This window comes from Herpailurus yagouaroundi, unplaced genomic scaffold (genome assembly GCF_014898765.1).
Source record: "Herpailurus yagouaroundi ecotype Mexico unplaced genomic scaffold, PumYag 191, whole genome shotgun sequence".
Taxonomy (NCBI): Eukaryota; Metazoa; Chordata; class Mammalia; order Carnivora; family Felidae; genus Herpailurus; species Herpailurus yagouaroundi.
Genome location: NW_024412422.1, coordinates 12,633,215 through 12,651,448, shown reverse-complemented (window position 1 = coordinate 12,651,448; position 18,234 = coordinate 12,633,215). Strand labels below are relative to the sequence as shown.

General features: G+C 41.3%; 1 protein-coding gene across 2 annotated transcripts in view; it reads left to right on the top strand.

Moving 5' to 3' along the window:
* Positions 1 to 14,480: 14,480 nt before the first annotated feature.
* The window catches only part of ANAPC5 (anaphase promoting complex subunit 5), a 44,124-nt gene continuing 40,370 nt past the window's right edge, over positions 14,481 to 18,234 (top strand). Inside the window, exons 1-2 of one of the 2 annotated variants that reach the window (XM_040444140.1) lie at positions 14,481 to 14,786; positions 18,021 to 18,100. In XM_040444140.1, the coding sequence (XP_040300074.1) occupies positions 14,580 to 14,786; positions 18,021 to 18,100 (287 nt within the window). In that variant the 5' untranslated portion in view covers positions 14,481 to 14,579. The remainder of the gene's footprint in view (positions 14,787 to 18,020; positions 18,101 to 18,234) is intronic. The other variant, XM_040444139.1, reaches the window with a different exon arrangement.

The window sequence follows — 18,234 nt, the reverse complement described above, 5'->3', positions numbered from 1 at the left end:
GGAAAATGCCTAAATTAGTGAAAAGTCTGAATTATGATAATTTGAAAGAGATGTGATTTCAGCACATTCGAGTTTGTGCAACAGTTCTGAATAAGTCAAAATTCAGGAAAATGGGAAATTCGTGGAAATTTGCTTTTATGAGTAAGTAAATATGATTTCCCTTGGATTCAATAAAAAGTTTATGTTTGGACAGTGCTTTAGTGTTTCAAAAATGCTTTGCCTTTATTATTTATTTTGATACTCAGTCTCAGAAGCAGGGGAGGCATGTATTATATTTTCCATTGTAGAGGTAATAAGAAAGCTAGTGACTGACTTAGAAAGTGTCAAAAGTCACCCAGCTTATCAGTTTTTTTTTTAATTTTTATTGTATTTTAATTTTTTAATTTTAATTTTTTAAGTTTATTTATTTATTGAGAGAGAGAGAGAGAGAATGCATACTCATGTAGGGGAGAGGCAAAGAATCCTGACACAGAGCCTGACGTGGGGCTCGAACTCACAAACCATGAGACCATAACCAGAGCTGAAATCAAGAATCAGACACTTAACCAACTGAGCCACCCAGTCACCCTATTAAATGCAATAATAATAACAGCTAATATTTATTACGGTTTACTAAGTCCTAGGCACTATTCTAGGCACTGTATATGTGTCTTATAATAACCCCTGTGGTTTGTATTGTTTTTATTCCCATTTTATGGACAAGAAAATGGAGGCACAGAGGATTAAGTGACTCACCCAAAGCCCCATGATATTTATTAAGTAGTGGGGCCGGCTTCCAACCTAGGCCATCTGAGTACAGAGCCCACATTTCTAACCAGTTCTGAAATGTGGTAGGCTCACCACAGATATTTCAGAAGGTCAGAGATGTTTGTTATACTTCACATAGATTAGGAGGAACCTATTATGGCCTGGTTTGCATGGTTCATTTACCTAGAATTGCATCTCATGCAGGAAGAGAAGAATCCTCAGAACTGATTGTCCAAATAAATGCAGGATCTACGTATTCTTTGTTACTGATGTTTGGCTGTACTCCATTCGTACTTACTCTGCATTTCTGATAGCCCACTTGCACTTATGTGACAATTTTGTTTTCCCAGTTAGATTGCAAGCATCGAGGTGCAGATCTTTTTTTAAATTTTTTAAACGTTTATTCATTTTTGAGAGACAGCATGTGAGTGGGGGAGCGGTAGAGAGAGAGAGGGAGACCCAGAATCCGAAGCAGGCTCCAGGCTCTGAGCTGTCAGCACAGAGCGCAATGCAGGGCTCGAACTGTGAGATCATGACCTGAGCCAAAGTCGGACGCTTAACCAACTGAGTCACCTGGGCACCCTGAGGTGCAGATCTTAATGTCTGGTTTTTTGCAATCCAATATATTGCTGTGTTTAAAATTGTTTTTTTACCCTATTGGTTGAGAGCAAACAAGGTAGGAATTAGGAAATCAAGAATGTGGGCTGTATTCTGCCACCAAATAGCTGAGTGACCTCCAGGCCTTGGTTTCAGCATCCTCTAGGTCTCAAGTTAATTTTGAGAAGATCATCAGCAAGTAGCTTTTGTTAGAAAATGCAGAGCCCATACACTTTTTTTATTGTGGTAAAATTCACATAAGGTTCACTTTTTTTAAAAGCCATTTTAAAATGCACAATTCAGTGACATTTAGTATATTCACAGTATTGGGCAGCCATCACCACTATCTAGGTCCAGAACATTTTCTTTTCTTTTGTTTTTTTTTTTTTTTTTTTTTTAGGTTTATTTAAGTAATCTCTATGCCCAATGTGGGGCTCTAACTCACAACTCTGAGATCAAGAGTCACATGCTTTTTCTTTAAAAAAAAAAAAAAAAATTTTGGTTTTTTTTTTTTTTTTTTTAAGTTTCTTTACTTTGAGAGAGAGAGAGAGAGCCCAATCAGGGGAGGGCCAGAGAGAGAGAGAATGCCAAGCAGGTGCAATGCTGTCAGCACAGAGCCCACCTCAGGGCTCGCTCCATCCCACAAACCGTGAGATCATGACTTGAGCTGAAATCAAGAGTTGGACACTTAACCTACTGAGCCACCCAGGTGCCCCTGGAGTCACATGCTTTTCTGACTGAGCCAGGCAGGCACCCTTGTCCAGAACATTTTCACCTGGATGTGGAACATCCAGAAAGTAGATTCGTGGTTGTCAGGGATGTGCAAGAGGGGGGGAATGAGGAGTGACTAATTAATGAGCATAAGATTTCCTTTTGGGGTGATGAAAATGTCATTGAACTACACACTTAAAATGGTTAATTCCAGGGGTGTCTGGGTGGCTCAATCTGTTCAGTGTCTGACTCTTGATTTCAGCTCAAGTCATGATCCCAGAATCAGGGGATTGAGCCCCCGTGTTGGGGTCTGCACTAAACATGGAGCCTGCTTGAGATTCTCTCTCTCTCTCTCTCTCTCTCTCTCTCTCTGTCTCTCTTTCTCTCTCCCTCTGCCCCTCTCCCCCACTCACATGCACTCTCTCTTTCAAATAAAAAGAAGTGGTTAATTTCATGTGATACGAATCTCACCTCAATTTTTTTAAAGGAGAGAAATTAAATGTAGCCTTATCCGATCAGTGGCAAAGCACTTCAAATGTAGACAGAGATGATTTAGATCAGTTAATGGGACAGACTCTATATGAGACACAGCCTGATGCCCCTGTTATATTTACCACACTGTACCCTGAGTTTTTAATAGCGGAGACCAGTCAGGCCATTCATCAGCTTTGTGAGATGGGACCTTACTTCTCAAAGTGTGGCCAGAGGACCACCAGTCTTAGCATCACGTGGGAGTGTGTCTTTCAGAATCCTGGATTGCTTCCAACCACCTGAATCAGAATCTGTTTTTTACTGAGATTTTCAGGTCATTTGGATGCACCTTAACGTTTCAGAAGCACTGCTATTGGAACACTGGGGTGGTTCAAACTATCCTACTTTTGGCAACTCAATAGATATAATTTGACTTTTCTTCTGAAGACGCATTGAGGCATGATTATTTGCTGAACGAGTTCTCAGCAGTCTTTCATTAGCGTTCTCCCCTTAAGGCATTGGAAAATTTATTCGCCATCAAAAGACTTACCCATTACTTTTGATGAACTTAGCTTTGGGAAAGAATAAGTCTTGACATTCCAAATCACCTACCAGGGGCTAGAAAAAGTTAGTGTAGCTTCCAAATCAGCAAGGGAGATTGCCTTTGTATGTGAGATGTGGCTGAGTATATTCAAGGAGTGACATGTTTTGGAGTCCCACTTCTTTTTTTTAATTATTATTACATTTATTTATTTTTGAGAGACAGAGAGAGACAGAGCACAAGTTGGGGAGGGGCAGAGAGAGAAGGAGACACAGAATCCGAAGCAGGCTCCAGGCTCTGAGCTGTCAGCACAGGGCCTGACTCGGGGCTCAAACCCACAAACTGCGAGATCATGACCTGAGCTGAAGTTGGATGCTCAGCCAACTGAGCCATCTAGGTGCCCCTAGAGTCCCACTCCTGGAGTGGATTCTAATTGGGTGGTTTTCAAGGTGCTGTTCCTTGGCCTGACGTACCCTGCCTCTCCTCTGTGATTTGGATCTGTCTGTAGCATTTGCTCAGTATTCTACATTTGAAAATCAAAAGATACAAAGTCAACACAATGACAACCATATTCTTCTCTTTTTTTTAATGTTTATTTATTTTTGAGAGAGACACAGAGAGAGAGAGAGAGAGAGAGACAGAGAGACAGAGACAGAGAGACAGAGTGTCAGCAGGGGAGGGGCAGAGAGAGAGAGGGAGACCCAGAATCCAAAGCAGGCTCCAGGCTCCGAGCTGTCAGCACAGAGCCCGATGCGGGGCTCGAACTCACGAACCGTGAGGTCATGACCTGAGCTGAAGTCCGATGCTCAACCGACTGAGCCACCCAGGCACCTCACAGCCATATTCTTCTGACTAATTTTATGGAAAAATTTGCTTGATTTAACTTTCTGTCAACAAAGACCCAATCATTAACATATTTGACAAATATTTATTATATGCCAATTACATATATATATGCATATAATTCTGTATATGTATAAATTGTGTGTGTGTGTGTGTGTGTGTGTGTGTGTGTGTGTGTATATCTATCTCAGATGCTGCTATGCAGCCATGACCAAAATAAGGGAAATATGCCCAAGTGACATAGAAGTTATCACTGGTTGTGAAATGATAGCCAATTTTATTTCTTCTATTTTGTCCTTCTTATGTTTTTCAAGTTTTCTACAATCATGTATTATTTTTATAATCTGAAAAAAATATATAGTTATGTAAACTTAAAAAAAATAAATCCAGGGACATGTCAATTCAATATCAGTTCAATTTGAAGGCGGGATAGTGATGTTTAAAGCTGTTAAACTATGATGCTTTGGTTAAAGTTTTTTTATTGCAAAAACTACTTCAGTACTATATATCCTGATCAGGCTAACAAGGTGAGGTATAAATACGTACCTGACAAGACAATTAAAAGTGGAGAATGACCCAGGGTGCCTGGGCAGCTTAGTTGGTTAAGCGTCTGACTCTTGGTTTCAGCTCAGGTCATGATCTCATCATGTTCATGGGCTGGAGCCCCACGTGGGATTGAACTCTGTGCTGACAGCTGGTAGCCTCATTGGGATTCTCTCTCCCTCTTCCTCGGCCTGTTCAGGGGTGCTCTCTAAATTAATAAATAAATGAATAAACATGTTGAAAAAATTGGAAATTGATCTTATGGCTCTTCCCTGTGTGTGCAACACGGAACTAGGGACAGATTTTTCATGTGTGCCTTATGGAACCCAGCCCACTTAATTTGCAATAACAACACACCTGTATAAATACACAGATATGCAGTCAAAATGATTGCAAAATTAAATAAGATACACTTCTGAAAAATTAAACGCGAATGATTTTAAAAATCTTTTAGGGACGCCTGGGCGGCTCAATTGGTTGAGTATGTGACTTCGGCTCAGGTCATGATCTTACAGTTTGTGAGTTCAAGCCCCACCTCGGGCTCTGTGCTGGTAGCTTGGATCCTGGAGCTTGCTTTGGATTCTGTGTCTCCCTTTCTCTCTGCCCCTCCCCTGCTCATGCTCTGTCTCTCTCTCCAAAATAAGTAAACATTAAAAAAAATTTTTTTTTTTTCAACGTTTATTTATTTTTGGGACAGAGAGAGACAGAGCATGAACGGGCGAGGGGCAGAGAGAGAGGGAGACACAGAATCGGAAACAGGCTCCAGGCTCTGAGCCATCAGCCCAGAGCCCGACGCGGGGCTCGAACTCACGGACCGCGAGATCGTGACCTGGCTGAAGTCGGACGCTTAACCGACTGCGCCACCCAGGCGCCCCTAAAAATTTTTTTGATAAAAAAAAAAGAATAGATAGCCACTGTTCTTTATTTCTAGTCCTCCTAGACATCTCCTTTGGTATCCATCAGTTTTTGCCAGGACTGGTCAGAAGTATCAGTAAACATAATGCGCCTGATAAAAAGGATGATGTTAAAAGTGTTAAAATTCCCAAATCCAGTTTTCATTTCCTTATACTAATGTGAATACCAGTTTAGGGAGAATTCTAAATTTTCTTCTGCTGATTGAAGACTTATCAATAATGCTGTTGTCTATGAGATATTGATTGGGTTGAACAACAGCTTTCCTGAATGCCTGTCCCAAGGGCCATACCTTTGTAGAGGCTGATAGTGGATAGCCAGTCTATAAACACGTCCCATAGATCAGTCTACTTTTCATATACTCTCTGAACAGATTAATCTCATCATTTCTCTAGGATATTGGCTTTCTTCTCTGAAACCTTTCTCTCTCCTTAAAGATGTTCATTCTTTAATTCATTAATTGACAAAATGAAAATACTGAAGAAGTGTTTCCTTCCTCTCTCTCCTTACACATGCAGTGAATAAAATACCTGTTCAAAGAACTTCAGATGAACAGGATATTAGAAACTTTCTCTGGCAACTTAATTGCTTTTGTCATTCAAGGCCATTAAGAGCCTGAAAATAAAGATTGAAAGAATCATGCAGGTTTTAAGATTGAATGAGTAATGCTCAGAAGTTCCAGAAGCTTATGGGAAAGATGACCTCCAATGCTTTGGCTGGGAAGCATGAAACCACTTTGAATTTTCCAACAAACCTGGCTTGACAAAGACTAGCTAATCATTCCTTCAAACTTTAGATCAAGTACACACTATATCCTGAACTCTAGTAGAAATCAGTGTCTTCTATGCTATGGATATGTTTCCAATTTGTTCTGATCAATCTCTGAAACTCCAAAATTAAGTTCTACTTTGATTTCTAATATTAGAACTTTAAAATTTTTTTAATGTTTATTTATATTTGAGAGAGAGAGAGAGAGAGAAAGAGAGAGACAAAATACAAGTGGGGTGGGGCAGAGAGAGAGGGAGACACAGAATCCCAAGCAGGCTCCAGGCTCTGAGCTGTCACCACAGAGCCCGAGGCTGAGCTCAAACTCATGAACTGTGAGATCATTACCTAAACTGAAGTCCGACGCTTAACAGACTGAACCACCCAGGTGCCCTCTAATGTTAGGACTTTAAAAAAAAAAAAAGTTTATTTATTTATTTTTGAGAGAGAAAAATAGGGAGCAGGGTAGGCGCAGATACAGAGGGAGATAGAATCCCAGGCAGATTTGGGCTGTCAGCACAGAGCCCGACACAGGGCTTGAACTCACAAACTGTGAGATCATGACGCCAGCCGAAACCAAGCGTCGGACTCTTAACTGACTGAGCCATCCAGGCAACCCTAAGATTAGGACGTTTTATTCACAGCTGGTCACAATGTGAAGTGAGATGTATTTGGAGGAAAGGATTAAAAAGGAATGAAGATACTAAGATTACTAAATTTAGGTCATGCTATGGACTAAATTGTGTGCCCCCCAAATTTACATGTGGATGCTTTAACACCCAATGTGAAAGTATTTGGAAGTAATCCACATTAGATGAGGTCATGAGGGTGGAGCCTCACGAAAGGATAAGATCCTTATAAGAGGAGACACCAGAGAGCTCTCCCTAGTTCTGCCGTATGGAGGACATACTGAGAAGGTGGCCATCTGCAAGCCACGAAGAGAACTCTCACCAGACACTGAATCAGCTGGCACTTTGGTCTTGGGCTTCCCGACTTCTAGAACTCTGAGAAAAAGAATCTTGTTTAAACCACCTGTCTATGGCATTTTGTTATGGCAGCCTGAGCAAACTAAGACAGCTCGTACATCTTTTTATACAACTGGTTGGTAAGATTGAAAACATAAAAAATCAGATCCATTCTTCTTGGACCCAATTTTCCCTTTTGCCTAAATAAACTGAGGTCCAAGGATGTTCTTCTCAAGGGGATGAGAAGGGACTGCTTCTAGTCGATAGCACTTTGGCCCCGATTCTTTACTGCCCCCTGTACCCACGCTTGTCACCATGTGACTTTGCAGCTTCTCTTGCTAAAGAGGTAGAGCCTATTTCCCTGACCTGGGCTAGTCTTATGCTTTAGCTAATAGAATGTGGCAGAGATACTGCTGTGTGTCCCCATGGAGCTGAGGACTCTAGGAGGGACTTGTCTCTACTTTCTTACACACAGGAGAACATTCTCTGGCGTAGCCTGCCAGAAGAGGAGAGACACACAGAGCCACACTCCAGGGGTCCCAGTCACGGCCATTCCAGATACCCAGTCAGCCAGCCCCCAGATCTATGATGGAGCTCCACCAGGGTTAGCAGAGCTCAGCATTATTGCCGCAGTAGGGAACTACCTTGCCGCTGTTTGGCACTAGATGTTCATTAAATGTCAGAGATCCAGAAACCCCTGCAAACTAAAATGTATGCAATTTTTACAAACCAAGGCATTAACATCCTGCAAAGAAGAAAAAGCAATGAACAAATATAGTTTCCGTTTCTGTTACTGAAAGCAGCCGTTTCTGGAAACTGCCATCTAGTCAAGTATTGAGAGAGAGTCAGGGTATCCTCAAAGAAATGAAAATGATGTGCAAAATGTACTCATATGCTTGTGAAAATTATGTAATGCATATTATCTCCTGCTTATTAGCACTAAGAGATATGCGAAGTGGTTCAAGCACACAAATGATGAGAGTTGACAGAAGTGTAAACTCCAACCCCAGTTAATTCATTTGTTCATTGATCCTTCCAGTTGTGGATGGTGAGGTTTCCTTTAGATGAAATAAGAGGTCCAGAGACAACAAGGAGAGTTTCTTTCCCCAGGGAGCGAAGTCAATTCAGGTCATGAGCTTTGAGAAGCTGGAATGTTACCTTGGGTCTGGAAATACTTAGTGATGCTTGTCAGGCTAGAGATCAAGTTTCCCCAGCAGCTCAGTTAATTACCCAGAACTTTCTGTATTAATTGAGCTCTGAGACTCTATGTGACTCTCTCAAAGTCGGGGCTCATTTTATTTAATAGGAGTTATTTTCTTTTCTCTCAGCTGGATTTTCCTGGATTATCAAAAGAGATTGTTTATGCATGTATGCAGGAGACCTGGTTCACACATTACATTTTCCTTGCTCAGGGCAATCCAAGCAATTATGTGTGTCCTCTAACAAGATGCTTAGAATTGCACAAAAACCACGGTTAGGGGTTGTCATTTTCAGAAGTTTTGGAACCCATCAGCAGGTAAAGCATGTGCTCGGTGACACCACTGGCTTTCCCATCTGTTCTGGGACGTGCAGATGATGTGCCAGCACTTAGCTGCTGGAAAGCTACTGTCTAATGAGCAATGGGGAAAACTGGTTCTATTTGGCATACTTCTACTTGCGAGAGTATGGTGTGCAGAGATACAGAAAATCATGAGTACAGTCATCCATTACTCAGAAAAACTTAAAACACCTCGATAATTACTCAGTTCTTTCATAATCATGACATTGCTAATTATGACTCCTGATTAAATAGCAGGCTGGGTTCCTGATGTTCTTTAAAATGTAGAGGCCACCCTCGTTCATTGCTGCTGGGAATGTGAAATGGTGCACCTACAGAAAAGAGTCTGGCAATTCCTAAAAAAGTTAAACATGGAGTTACTGTATGACCCAGAAATTCCGCTCATAGGAATATACCCAAAAGAGTGGAAGATATATGTTCCCACAAAAATGTGTGCATGAATGTGTGCATGGCTTCACAAGAGCCAAATGATAGTGTAGTCTATCCTTAGAGTGGAATATTATTCAGCCTCGAAAAGGAATGAAGTTCTGACATAAACTACATGGATGAACCTCAGAAATATTAGGCTACATGAAAGAAGCCAACACAGGGGCACCTGGGTGGCTCAGTCCGTTAAGTGCCCGACTCTGGGTTTCAGCTCAGGTCATGATCTCATGGTTTTGCGAGTTCGAGCCTCGAAATGGGCTCTGTGCTGACAGCGCGGAGCCTGCTTAGGATTCTCTGTCTGCCTCTCCCCAACTTGGGCTCTTTCTGTCTCTCTCAAAATAAATACACTTTAAAAAAAAAAAAAAGCAAGTCAACACAAAAGGCCACCGATTGTATGGTTCCATTTATAAGAAGTGTCCAGAATACACAAATCTATAGAGACAGAAAGAAGGTTAGTGGCTTCCAGGACTTGAGGAGGGGAACAAGGAGTGATTGCTAATGGGTCTGGGGTTTCATTTTGGGTCATTGAAATGTTCTGGAATTAGAGGGGCACCTCGGTGGCTCAGTTGGTTAAGCCTCTGACTCTTGGTTTTGGCTCAGGTCATAGTCTCACTGTTTGTGTGTTTGAGTCCCGAATTGGGCTCTGCACTGACAATGTGGAGTCTGCTTGGGATTCTCTCTCTTCCCATCTTTCTGCCCTTCCCCAACGTGTGCTCTCTCTCTTTGTCTCTCTAAATAAACAAATAAACTTTTAGAAATATTCTGGAATTAGATAGTGGTGATGCTTGCAGGTTCCTTTCCCGTCCAAACTTTTCATTGTTTTTATTTTTAAATGTTTACTTATTTATTGTTGAGAGGTGGGTAGGGGGGCTCGATGTGGGGCTCGGACTCACGAACCATGAGATCATGACCTGAGCTGAAATCAATAATTGGACGCTTAACTGCTGGAGCCACCCAGGCGCCCTGCAAACCTTTCCTTGTTAATGTGATTGGCTCAAGTTCCAGGTGGCTGCTTGAATCACAGAGCTAGTTGGTTTTAAGGCCAAGACTGGATCCTGGGGAGTCTGATTCCCAGGCCAACTCTCTTTTTGTTTCATCAGTCATGCCAGATTTGCATCACGTTTTCTCTGACTGGCAGGAGAGTATTTGGTGACTGGGGAAGTAAAGGGGACAGTAACTGAATAGCACATAAGATGAGATGAAGGCTCATATAGGAACAAATCAAGGACCCTGAAGGTTTTTCTGGGAACTAAACAGGTCTGACAGGATAAACTGCTTTGCTTTTAGTTAGTATTTTCAAATATATATTAATAAAGATGATTTTGGTTGCAAGAGCCAGAAACCTTCCTCGATCGAGCTAAAGTGAAAAGCAAACAAAACAAAAGCCCCAAAGCAAACTAACAAACATTTGCTAAGTTTTGTGGCTGCTAGGAAAGCCGATGCAGTTCAAGAATGAGTTGCAAGAACTATGGTCTCAAGGTAGAAACAGAAGTCAGTGTACCACAGCTGTCTATTTCTTTCTCCCCTCCCTCCACCTCAACTCTGCTTGATTCTGTTTCTCTGTGCAAATTGGCCTTGTTCTCTCTTCCTACAGGTTACCTTTATTCTGACAGCAGAGAATGTGGCATCAACAGCCTCACCTAGCATCCCCAGGAGAAAAAGGGATTCTTCTTTTTTCATAGTCCATATGGCAATCCTGGAGAAGGATCTGATGGGCTCTACTAGGGCCATATGCCCATCCCTATAGTCAGATGGGCATGTTCAGTAACTTTGTTCAAATCAAAGACAACACATTTTGGGGAAGATAGTAGAGAATGCTCAACACACAGAAAAAAAAAAGCCAAAGTCCACTACAAGTTATAAATCCTTGATTCTTTTGTTGACTTGGAGGGCTACTTTGAAATGTGAAAGGTATAGGAAGTCAGCACTCAATTTTCATTCTTCATATTTTTAAACTCTTTTTCAAAAAAAATTTGTTTTTGAGAGACGGAGAGAAAGAGTACGGGCACAGCAGAGAAAGGAGGCAGAGGAACCAAAGCAGGCTCCGTGCTGTCAGCCCAAAGCCCAACATGGGGCTCAAAATCTTAAGCTATGATATCATGACCTGAGCTAAAGTCAGATGTTCAAAGAACTGAGCCCCCCAGGTGCTCCCAGCATTCAGTTTTCATAGTTAAAAGTAAGGGAGGCCAGGGGCGCCTGGTGGCTCAGTTGGCTAGGTTTCTGACTCTTGATTTCTGCTCAGGTTATGATCTCACGGTTCGTGAGTTAGAGCCCTGCGTAGGGCTCTGCACAGATAGCTTGGGATTCTCTCTCTCCCTCTCTCCCACTCTCTCTCTCTCTGCCCCTCCCCCACTCATGCATGTGTGCCCACCCTCTTGCTCTCAAAATAAACAAACTTAAAAAAAAAAAAAAGTAAGGGAGGCCAACCACACATCTCTAACAGGATGTCCTTCTTAGTCTCCCAGAGACAGGGTGATTCATCAGGGATTTCTGACTCGTGACCTATGCCACTTTTTTTCTCTATGAGGTCAAATAACTAGTTTCTATATTCGCTGCTGTATCCCTAGGACTTACCACAATGTCTGGCACAGAATAGGTACTCAGAAATATTTTTAGAGTGAATTTTAAGGATTTGAAGCACAGCTGACTTAAAGGAATCTTAGCAATAATGAGCACATACCAGATGTCAGGTGCCTATGTCACTGCAAAGACTGAAAAAACAAAACCGGGTGCCGGCCCTTGAGGCACTCACACAGTCCATCAGAGGTAGTTACTTATGCAAATCATTGGTAAAAAAGAAAAAAAAAACCCAAGGTTTGATAAGGCTTGAACAAATTGCTATGAAAATGGTTACATAATGCTGCAGTACATCCCTAACAGTTAAAATGGTTTCAGAATTTTGGTAACATTTAACCACTTTCTTAAAATCAAATATATACAGATGGAAACAGGAATTTCCAACCCAAATGTCCAGGTGAAGCTGCACCAATGGGTAAAGTAGGGTAAATGGGTGACTCGATCTGCCTTTTAAGAGGCAATAATGAATGGCCAGGACTATTGTGATCTGGGGACAGCATTCCCTGAATAAAGGTGGCTCTTGCTTCTTATATCCAGTTAATTATTACCCCACAGGAATAAACCATGTTGCCAAATATTCTAATTTTTCAAGTGAAGCTGGAAATAGACTTTTTCAGAGGTATCAAATTTCTTAAAATTTTTTAAATGTTTAATGTTTATTTAGTTTTGAGAGAGAGAGAGAGAGAGAGCAGGGGAGTGGCAAAGAGAGGGAAACAGAGGATTTGAAGCGGGCTCCAAGCTGACAGCAGAGAGCCTGATGTGGGGCTTGAACTCACAAAGTGGGAGATTATGACCTTAGCCAAAGTCAGATGCTTAACCAACTGAGCCACCCAAGCCCCCTGAAATTTCTTAATTTTTAAGTGTTGGCAAACATTATGCAAGACAAAACACGGGGCGCCTGGGTGGCTTGGTCAGTTAAGCGTCCGACTTCGCTCAGGTAATGACCTCGCCGTCTGTGAGTACGAGCCCCGTGTCGGGCTCTGTGCTGATGGCTCAGAGCCTGGAGCCTGTTTCGGATTCTGTGTCTCCCTCTCTCTCTGACCCTCCCCCATTCATGCTGTCTCTCTCTGTCTCAAAAATGAATAAACGTTAAAAAAAAAATAAAAAAAAAAAACAAAAAACAAAAACACATCTGATGGGCCACATTTGGTTCAGAGGCCACCAGTTTGCAACTTTTAGTCTAGAAGTTCACCACTTTTATGTCCAGCATCTAGAACAGCCTTGAATATAGTAGGAGCTCAGCATACATTTATTGAATAAATAAATGAATGACTCAAAAGTCTTATCAATTTAGAGTAAAATTGTTACTTAGGATTTTCAAACACTTACTTTCCTCTTTACATTCAGTAATGTTTTTCTATTCAGGATTTTAAGGTTGAATAAAAGTTCCACAAATGTCCTTCACCAACTTTTATTCTATGCTATACCCACCATGCAAAAAGATTCTGAGGGAGCTGTGAAATGTTAAGTATGCTTTTTCATTAAAAAAAAAAGGGAAGGGGGATGGTTTTACAAAAATAAACTGAGGCAAGGAAAGAAGTTATTTACGAATTAAATTTCCTGCAAAAAGTCAGTTTCCCCCTTTATAAATAAGACACGGTTACATAGGTATTGTATGTGGTGAAATGCACAGTCATATGTCCAAAATATATGTAATTGTATGTGTAACATGGGAAGAGTTCTCAAGATATGGCATCAAGGTCTTGTATTCCAAACTATCAATAACTTCTTTTCTGGCACAGTTATTTAGTCTGTATATAACCTGCCTCCTTTTCTGTTTTTGTGAACTAAAACCACATATTCATTCATTACTTATCCAACAAAATAGTGATTGAGACAACAAAAACAAGGCCCTAGGGGATGCCTGGTGGCTCAGTGAGTTAAGTCCTGCGACTTTTGATTTTGGCTCAGGTCATGATCTCACGGTTCTGAGATCAAGCCCTGAATCCAGCTCCACCCTGAGCATCTCTCTCTCTCTCTCTCAAAATAAATAAATAAACCTTAAAAACAAAAAACAAAAAACAAAACACCCGCAACTCTCCAAAAACAAACACAAGGCACTACTAGGCACAGTGCATGTGTATAGCCAAAGTTGAATAGACATGGTTTTTCTTTCAAGGGTCATCGACACTACTACACAGGCAAATCATTATTAATAATAAGTCAGGCTATAGAGAAGTGTCTTGGGAGAGATATCGATGAATGGAAGGGGAATTGTAATAAATCAGATTTAAAATATTGTCTAGGGATTGATTTTGGAGGGATACAAATGCCAGACTACGGATCTTGTAGTTTATTAGGTAGGAAACAGAGGCTCACTAAATGAAAGTGATGTTACCTTCCATTTCATGTAAGGATGCAAGGTCACTTGCAACCTGACTTGGCTGTCTCCAAATGGCATTTGTGAAGTACTGAGAAAAAAATGCTTCATCATGTCTTAAAAGAGTTTAATGAAACTCTCAAATTTTGAATTTAGAAATTAACATAATGGATCAAATACAAATTTTAAAGGTACAAATTTAATTTTGTTGCTTCGTTTCAAAATTCAATTTTAACTGTTTTCGAATTAAACAAAAGGGCAGTCGCCGCACCACAACCTGTTCAGCTCCGGTTCCAAAGCGTCAGCTCCCTTCCACGGTTCCATTCCAAGTCGCCCCGGAACCTGCTCCTTTCATTCGAGTTTCTGTAGGGACTCAGTCTTTAAGTACACCGCCTTTGCCCCACCCTGCGCAGCACCCCTGGACATTATGATTGGCTGTAGCCCTTCCATGTGCTTTGGTCTAGCTTCTCTGATTGGCCAACGGCGAAGATGCCCGTATCCTGGGCTACAGCGCGGGCGAACTGAGGCCTAGGGCTGGCTGTGGTGTGTTTCAAGCGGGAACCCGGCGGTCGGCCGGGCTCCTGGGTTTAGTCCCGGGGCGCCATGGCCAGCGTCCACGAAAGCCTGTACTTCAACCCCATGATGACCAATGGGGTAGTGCACGCCAACGTGTTCGGCATCAAGGACTGGGTGACTCCGTATAAGATCGCAGTGCTGGTGCTGCTGAACGAGATGGGCCGCACGGGCGAGGGCGCCGTCAGCCTCGTGGAGCGGCGGAGGCTCAACCAGCTGCTCCTGCCGCTGTTGCAGGTGAGCGGCCCCCACCGACCGGCTCCCGCTCATTCAGCAAACCTTTTCTGAGTACCTGTTCTCTGCGGGACACCTCACTGGGCCTGGGGGCGCGAGTGTTCATCAGATACTCTTTCAGCCCTGGAGGACCGAAAAAATAAAAATAAATAAAGGAGTTAATACCACCTGCTAACTGAGTGCTTACCATGGGCTAGGCGCTGTTACATGCATTTTTTTCTTGCAGGTTCATATTTGGCTCCAGCATTTATTAGCTGAGTGACTGGGTAAGAGTTATTTTCTGACATCTTGCGTCTTCTATAGAAAGGGGCTACACGTAGTCCTGAGAGTTGGAGACAGACGAATCATACAGGCACCTAGAGGACCGCAATAAGTAGTAATAATGACCTATAACGAACATTGAACACTTCCTGTTTGCTAAGCACCTCACATGTTTTATTTCATTTCTCCGACTCAGGTTATAGTTTCACCACGTACTGGCTGTGTGACTCTGGCAAGTTCTATAATCTACTTGGATTCTCTGTAAAACGAGGACAATGATAGAAACTATGGGGATGGCTGTATTAAATTAGAAGATCCATGGAAAGCACATAGTTTGTGGCACATAGTAAATGCTCAATGTTAACTATTTTCATTTTCATGTATTCTCATAAAGCATGTACCTTCTTTTATATAGGTTGTGGGGTTTTTTGTTTTCATTTATGTGTGTGATTTTATGACTAATGTCTCTCCCTTAGTAGACTAACTTCAATGAGGGCAGTGTTTTATCCTACTTTTGTTCACCCTTATATCCCCACAGCTGAGTAGAGCGCCTAAGTAAACGTGTGGAATAAGTGAAATGGAATAAACCCTCTTGTGGCAGATGTGTGAACTCGGGTGGAGTGGGAGGTCTTAGAAGAAGTGGTACTGAAGGATGAGCAGTTGGCTATTGAGCAGTGGTGGCAGAAACAAAGATCTGGAGTCCTGGGCCCCCACATTATCAATATATTTGACTTTTTATAGTCTATCACCCGTATGTTGGGGGAGAGAAGGGGTACTGAGGACACAGAGGTTAAGTGGATTGCCCACCTGGTTGAATAAAAGGAATGGGGTCTCTATTACTTGTAGCTCCCAGTCCTAGCCTCATTACTATTGTTACAAATACATTTTCCCCACTATTGAAATAAAAGTTATAATACTAAAAGATTTGGTAATAGAGAAAAGAAACAAAATAGTACTTGTGTTTTAACTCCCACATCTTTCTGCCTTTGCTCATACCGTGTTTTTTGTCCTAGATTTTCCTTTGGGTTCTTTGTCTGGCTGAATACTATGTGGTGTAGTAACATTCCAACCAGACTCCCAATTCCTTTGCAAAATTTGGCTTTAAACAGTTAATTTTTAAAAATTCATTTTTTAAAGTTTACTTTTTTATTTTGAGAGAGAGCGAGGGAGAGAGAGTGGGGAAGGGGCAGAAAGGGAGGGAGAGGGAGAATCCCAAGCACGCTCTGTGCATGGTCAGTGCAGAGCCCAGTGTGGGTCTCAAACTGAAGAAACTGTGAGATCATGACCTGAGCTGAGATCAAGAGTCTGTTGCTCAACGGACTGAGCCACCCAGGTACCCCCAAATTTGTTAATTTTTAACTACTTAACTAACACACAAAGATTCATTGTAAAAACTTCAGCTGATCCTAAAATTGATGGAGTGAAAGGTTATGGTTCTGCATGGCCTCCAATCCTTTTCCCTCTCAGAGATTATCACTGTTAATGTTCGTTCGTTTGGCCACAGGCCAGAATGGATCTTTCTAGACCTTTTGCTAAATGCCTGTATATAGATAGATGGAGGCATATGGTTTTAAGTATATATATGTGTGTGTGTATCCTTTTAATTCTGCTTAAATTTTTAAAAAGTTTTTTTTTTGTTTTTTGTTTTTTACATAAATGTGACTTCTATTCTACAGCTTGCTCCTTTCACTTAACCAGTCTTGGAGACCTTTCCATATCAGCACATTTGAATAGAGCTACCTCATTCTTTTTTTTTTTTTTTTCTTTTTTAAATAGCTGCAGTGTATTCCACAATAAGAAAAGAAAAATAACTCCTAACTTTAATTAATATTTAAATACATTTATAATTTATTATAAATTATAGATTAGCTCTTTATTAATGGACTTATAGATGCTTTTCAGTTTTTCTTCATTTCAAACAATACATGCCGAATGTAGCTTCCCTACAAGTGGAATTGCTGGGTTAGCCACATCTGAAATTAGCATATATAGTGTCAACTTACTCTCCAAAAAAGATTCACTGTTTAGTTTTTTTTTTTTTTTTTAGTTTATTTATTTATTTTGAGAGAGGGAGAGAGCAGGCAAGCAAGAGAGTGAATGAGGGGGGAAGGGCCAAGAGAGAGAGAGAGAATCCCAGTCAGGCCCCAAGCCATCAGCACAGAGTTCAGAGATGCAGGGCTTGATCTCACAACTGTGAGATCACCATCGGAGCTGAAACCAAGAGCTGGACGCCAAACTAAATGAACCACCCAGGTGCCCCCAGTGTTTAGTTTTTAAACCTCAATTATATTATAGTTGTCGTTGTCTTCTTTTTTAAAGATTTTGTATTTAAGTAATCTCTATACCCAAGGTGGGGCTCAAACTCACAACCCTGACATCAAGAGTCACGTTCCACCAACTGAGCCAGCCAGGCGCCCCTAGATTGTAGTCTTGGCAGCTGAGGTTGCATACTCCTTGTCTCTACTGGTATGTTTTATGGACTTGGGCGCATAATATGTCTGCCTACCTTACAAGGTTTGGGGAAGGATCAAGTAAGATTATGTTTGTGAAAAATAGGACACCTACGTTTGTATAATGTCTTCCAGTTTATGAAGCACTTAGCCTTTTTTTACTCTTTCTGGCACAAGCAAGGGAGATGGTTATTATTATCTCCATTTTACTGATGAAGGAAACTAGGGCTCAGAGAGGCTACAGCTTTGCCATGATTACAAAATTAAGAAGGAAAGAACAGCAGGTCCTCAGACCACAGGGTCTCTGTTTTGTTCCCATTTTAAACTATTCCGCAGATGAAACAAGAATGCTATGCAAATGTAAAGTATTACGTTAGTGCTTTAGTTTTGTTTTTGTTTTTTTTCCTGATTTGAGATTTCATGTTTGGAATAATTGTTAAAGCAGAGAGAAATTCATGTTTACAACTGTTTATCATTCTGCAGCTCCTTAAAATTTATCCATAACCTCCCTATCTCCTTTACCCAGGGCCCAGATATTACACTGTCTAAACTATACAAGTTAATTGAAGAATCTTGTCCCCAGCTGGCAAATTCAGTACAGATCAGGTAAGCTTCCTTTTCTTCTGTATATATGAGAATATGTTTACGTAGATGAAAATTAGAGAAGTGCACATGGTAATGAATTCTCTAAAAACATATCTTTGTAAGTCTCAGTAAACAAAAACTCAGTTTTCCTAAGA